This window comes from Octodon degus, unplaced genomic scaffold (genome assembly GCF_000260255.1).
Source record: "Octodon degus isolate 3935 unplaced genomic scaffold, OctDeg1.0 scaffold00051, whole genome shotgun sequence".
NCBI lineage: Eukaryota > Metazoa > Chordata > Mammalia > Rodentia > Octodontidae > Octodon > Octodon degus.
Window position 1 is genome coordinate 11,221,788 of NW_004524627.1, and position 6,320 is coordinate 11,228,107.

The 6,320-nt window shown below is 37.0% G+C and overlaps 1 protein-coding gene across 6 annotated transcripts in view; it reads right to left on the reverse strand.

Moving 5' to 3' along the window:
* The window catches only part of Cab39l (calcium binding protein 39 like), a 156,594-nt gene that overhangs the window by 45,008 nt on the left and 105,266 nt on the right, over positions 1–6,320 (reverse strand). For all 6 annotated transcript variants that reach the window (XM_023717291.1, XM_023717294.1, XM_023717290.1 and 3 more), the window contains one exon: positions 655–773. In XM_023717291.1, coding sequence (XP_023573059.1) covers positions 655–773 — 119 coding nt within the window. The remainder of the gene's footprint in view (positions 1–654; positions 774–6,320) is intronic.

Consider the following 6,320-nt stretch of genomic DNA (forward strand, 5'->3'; position numbering starts at 1 on the left):
CAAAAAAAAAAAAAAAAAAAAATCAAAGATTCTACTATCTGGCATCACTTCAGTTTCCTGTTTCCTCCATTACATATATACAGTGACATTTAGTTTCTCCCATGTAGAAGCATGTCACTTTGGCAGGCGCTAGCTACTAAAAACATTCTTGTACTTATTATTTGAGCTTTCAGAACCTGTGTATGTGAAAGTCTGTGTGTGTGTGCGCACACGCACACGTGCCTGTGTATAATGAGAGACTTCCGATTCACGCAACTGCATAGCTACGAATAATGCACAGTAGGAGGCACAAACAATATTATAATAAAAAGAAATGGTAGAAAACTGGTGAAATGAGGGGTGATAAATGGAACATAATATTTAGAAATAGAAAGGAGAAAACAAAGGATTTTGCTATATAGCTTAAGTAATCTTAGAGACACAGATTTGGAGGCAGCCCTTAAGAATGATAAACAGCTGTCCTGTGGTTCCAAAGTGAACTGACCACACTACCAGTGAGGCTAATGCTGCCTGTTTCGTGTGTGTGGTGTCAGGAATTCAACCCAGAACTCCATACACTGCAGAAGCACTGCAGCAGTCAGCTACAACCCCATCTTATGTACTTCCAGTAACTACTTTAAAAGCAAATACTTTAAGAGGAAGCCGGGAACCTACCCTTTGAGCAGCATAAATAGGATGTGAGGATGAGCACTAATATACTCCACAGTAGGACTCCGGGTGCCTATCTGTCTCCTCAGGATGTTGTTAAAAATCTGGGTCACATCCTTTTTTCCCTGTTGAAGAAACAAACCACCATTAGGTTGTACACTTTAGTGGGGGAATTGTACAGTGTGTGAAATGCACACATACATGCAGAGATAGTATCATTCTTTAAAATATACAAAACATTGATTTAACTGTTTTCATTGATCTTTAACAAGTTATGCTTTCAAACACAAAGTTCACAAAATGAATGCAGTTCCTTCCCACAGGGTTTGTAGTGTAGGAAACTGGACCAGTCAAGAGCCCATTTCTTACAGCAGTAAACATAGTGACACAAAAGAATATAAGATGGTAGCAAATATGATAGAATTGAATTTTTATAATTCTTTTTACTTTTTAGCTTCATTCCAGAAAAAAATTAAACTTTCACAAACAAGGAAGGAAAATAAAATCAGAATTTTGGTAAACTGTTAGAACCAAATTCCCGGGCCAGTAAGGTACCTCAGTGGTCTAAAGCACCTGCTTAGGCAAGCTTAGGCAAGCACACAGGGACCATGGTTCAATCCCTCGCACCACATGCCATGCCAGCCCCACTCCCAGGGTGGGCTGAACCGGCCACAAAAATAAAATAAAAAATAAATAAATAAATAAATAAAAATAATCAAATTCCTTTTTCCTTAGACCTGCTACTAATAATTTTGTCCCCTTTGTTTTACTCCTCTTGCCTCATGGTACCTTGATTTTAAAAAAAGTAATATATAAGTTTAAAGTATGACTTTTCTAGCCAGTTGTGGTGGTACCTTCCTATAATCCCAGGACTTGGGAGGCTGAGGCAGGTGGATCACAATGAATTAGATGCCGGCCTGGACTACATACTGGGTTCAAGACCACCCTAGACTACACAGTGAGAGCCTGTCTCAAAAAAATTTTTTTAAAAAGTCTTTATTATGTGGGTGTCCTGACTGAAGTGATCAGAAGCAATTAAAACTAGCCTACAAAAACAGAAGGGCCCATGCAGTGCCATTTGTCTGAGCCAGAGAAGACAGCCCTTTGGACAAGAGCTCCTCTTTCTTACATGCCCAAACCTGTCTCCTGGTTCTTGAAAAGCAGCTCTGGGGGAGACACAAGTTTATTATATGGAAATAAGGACAAGGATATTGCACTCTTAATCACTGACCTGTAAAAGAGGTTCTTAGTTTCTCTCTCCACTTTATTTTTTTATTTTTTTTTATGAATTTGGGACAGGGTCTACAGGGTGTTCAGGGTCTTACTACACAGATCAAACTCATAGTGATTCTCCTGTTTTCAGCCTCCCAAGCGCTGGGATTACAGGTGCACGCCACCACACCCAGTCTCAGTGGCTGTCTCAGCACACCCCAGAGGCAGGGCCAGCACTGCACGTCGGGGATCAAACCCTGGCCACTGCGCTCTACCAATCAGGCGCTTTAGTCCGCTGAGCTATCTGGCCAGCCCTCTTTATCCACTTTACAACAGGGCAACAAATGAAAATCTGATTGTGTCACTCTCTCCTTTAAGAAAGCTCCTCAGTGTCTCCTTTTGGGTTTGAAAACAGTCTAGTGCCTTCCATGAATGGGCCCTTGCCTACCTCTCCAGCCTCATCAGATACCTATTGCTTCCAAAATCCTACGTCAAACACTGTTCCTATCAAATGAGTGTGCTAGTACATGCACTAACATAGCCAGCCTTTCATGCCCTCTACTTTTGTTCATGCTCTCCTGCTTATCCTAAATATGTCTTCCTTTTTTTGTTTTGTTTTGTTTTTGTTTTGTTAGCATGCTCAGTTCTTTAAGAGTCAGTGCATGCTGTTTTGCTCTGGGGCAAGAACTCCTGTCTCTATTAATCCAGCGTCCACTGCCTAAACGATCAGGATCTCCTCTCCTCCTACTGCCTCCCCCTACCCCTCTACCAATGTCAGACACGCAAAACTACTAAGTACTTATTCTGTGCCAGGCACTTAAGCTAAAAGCCTTACACACACGATATGATCACAATGATTTTATAATTTACTTATTATAAGTAAGGAAATTGAGGACTAGTGATGTTGCTTAATCAGATGGAATATAAAAGAGCCAGTTCTATGCTAGGTTGATGGAATCCAGCCTGAACTCTTAGTTGTCCCCTGAAGTGATTCTCAACACTAATGCTATGTGCTGAAATGAGGCAGTTTTATCTCTAACTTCTTTATTGCACCTTTTAATTTGGTGAATTCTAGTTTGTTACATCTTAAGTGTATCTTTTTAATACTAAAGATACACTAAAAACAAACTGAGACCCAAAATAACTGATCAGATTATTCATTTACTCAATTTGTAAAGCTATTAGTTATATGAAATATGAATGAAATACTGATTAAGGATAGTAAGATACAGAAAAAAAATTTTAAGGATATCATCTAACTTATAAAAATTAATGTAGAATAGATCTTGGATTTTAAACATAAAATAAAAAACTTTTTTTCTTTTTGGGTCTTTTGAAACAAGGTCTTGCTATGCAGTTCAAGATGGCCTTGAATTCACTTTGTAGCCCAGGCTGGTCTCAGACTTGGAATGATCCTCCTGCCTCAGCCTCCTGAGTGTTGAGATTACAGGTTTGTGCCACTATGCCCTAAAAAACTTTCAGAATAAAAGTTTAGAAAAAATGAGAGAACATTTTTAGACTCTAGGACTGACAAAAAGTTCTTATACTTGACATTGACTTGATATCTTATTGACATTAAAAGCATAATCAATAAAATTGAAATGTGACAAGCTAGAATTCACCAAAATTTATCTGCTCTGCTAAAGATTCTGTTAATAATAAGATGAAAAAAACCAAGCTATACACAGGGAGAAAATACTGCACACTACAAATACAACAAAAGGCCAGTATTTAATTATATAAAAATATTCAAAACTTAATAGCATAAAAACTAAACAATTATAGAATGAGTATAAGGCTTAAAAAAATTCCACCAGAGGAGGTACAAACAGCAGTAAACGTAACAGATGTTGAATGTTATTATCCTTCAGGAAACTCAAGCTGAAATCACAAGGCAATAGTACCACAAATCTATCAAAGTGTCTTAAAAAAAAAATAGTGACAACCCTCAATGCAGGCAAGAATGAAGAGAAAATCACACTCATAGTTTGCATTGGGGGTATAAAACAGTGTCAGCTTGGAAAACATTTTGGCAGTTTCTTAAGAAACAAAACATGCAACAATCTTATCAGGACAATTTCACTCTTGGCATTTATCACAGAGAAATGGAAAACAGAAAAATGTGGCCATGCATGACCATTTGTAATAGCTAAAAACTAGAAGTAACACAGAAATTCCACTGGTAAATTGTTAAACTGTGGTACATGGATGTTTGCACTAGATAACATTCCTAAAATGATAAAATCATAGAAATAGAGAACAGACTAGTGGCTGACAAAATTTGGTGTTGGGTAGTAAAGAAATAAGGCAAGGTGGATGTGGGCTAGAAAAGGGCAAGAAGAGAGAGCCTAACTGTGTGTGGTGGCATATACTTGTAGTCTCAGCAACCTGAGAGGCTGAGGCAGGCGGACAGTTACGAATTCAAGCCAGTTTAGGCTACATAGTGAGCTCAAGGCCAGCTTAAACTTCTAGCAAGACCTATATCAAAAAGAGAGGAGAAAAAAGAGACATCCTTGTGGTGATGGAAATTTTCTATATTTTATCAGTATCCTGGTTGTGTTACTGTCATACAGTTTTGCAAGATATCACCAGTGGGAACTTTGTAAAGTGCATAGAATTTCTCAGAATTATTTCTTACAACTGATATCAATCAACAACTTCTGCAAAGTTAAAAAAAAAAGTATTTTAAAAAAAGAGATTTTTGCCAGGCATGGTGGCACATGCCTGTAATCCCAGCACTCAAGAGGCTGAGGCAGGAGGATCCTTGTGAGTTCCAGACCAGTCTGAGCTACAAAGTGAGCTCAAGGCCAGTCTCAACTGCACAGGGAGACCATGTCTCCAAAACACAAAAATAAACATAAAAAAGACATCTTTCTTCATCCATCAATTTTTTAATTAATAAAATTCATTATCAATTTTCACACTGGTTTGTGAGGATATAGTACATTTTAACACTAATGAATTGGTGCCCTTGAATCTCATTTTCAGAAACCAAGGTTGATAAAATATTTCTAAATAATAACAAATACACGAAAAAGTTTCAGACACAAAGAAACTTAACACAGCTGTGATAATCAAGAGGTAGGCGCAATTAATGTGCTCAGGATAGGCTTTAAAATTGTTATATCTAACTGGTAAAACATAAAAGTTTGGCACAATGAAATACTAGCGCTGATTATATAAGAAAATATATAGCTTTTCATTGCTTTAACTTTATCATGGATGGAAGTGAAGAGCTAGAAATGAAGAAGAGAGGGAGAGGCGGGGGAGAACAAAGGAGAAGGAATCAAAGGAAAGATCTGGAGGGGAGACAGAACAGGTAATAGGAAAGCAAACTAATTCTAAAGGATCAGTTGCATACTACACAAATTTCATATATACAAATGTGAAAAGCTGTTACTAAATGTAGCATAGCTGTAAATAGAAATGTATTTTAAAATGAAAGAAATTATCTGTTCTGTTCAAGTCTTTTCAGACTGTACAGTGCAATACTGCAGAATATGAATACTAACCCACGTTTAAATGTCATAAGAGCATGTTTTTCATACCTCCCAGTAAAATGCCACACATTACCATAGAGCATTCCAGTGGCTAGCAGAAAAGAAACTTCATAGAGCCCTATCCAGCTTTTACACAGAGATAAACATTCTTTTAGTTCATTAGCAAATGCATGCAGAGGCAAAAAAGAAAAAAAAAACCCTTATGGATAACAAAAATAAGTTCTGCTACTATAGACCACTTCTCAAAACAGAGAAAAAATTAGGGAAAACCTCAAAGAGGTACAATATAATCAATGATTGTCTTGGTTTTATGTGTAATCTACCCACTCCTCAAACTAAGTGTAACTGAACTGAAGCTTTTAACTATTTCAAAACTTCTGTAACCCTTAAGTTAACAGATCTCAAGCTCTGGATCCAGAGATGGCCAGATAGAAGAAAAATAATCTCCAAAATACTTTTGGTTATAGCAAGACAACACCTAGAAATGACCAAAATGCTTAAAATTAGTGAGCAATTCTAAGATTACATATAAAGTAACTAATCAGATCTTAAATCTGTGGAAGCATATTCTTTATAATGCATAATATGTTTTATATTAGGCCTTTTTGGAATTTCTGAAAATTCCAAAAAGGCCTAATATAAAGTATACAACAACTACTGTATTTGTTGAATAAATGAATGATACCTAAAGAAATATTACTTGAAGTCAAAAGAGAGACAGATGAAATCATAAGTAGCTGTTGGCAAAGTACAAACCTCACTAGTAACAGAGACAAGAAATGGAAGAAGAAAAGAGAGATCATAAAACCCTCAAACTTGTAGCTACTAATTTATATACAAAGTAGATATAAAGTCAAGCATGGTGATACACATCTGTAATACCAGTGCTTGGGAGGCTAAGGCAGTGGGAGCCCTATAAGTTTGAGGCCAGCCCAAACTACATAGTGAGACCCTGACTCA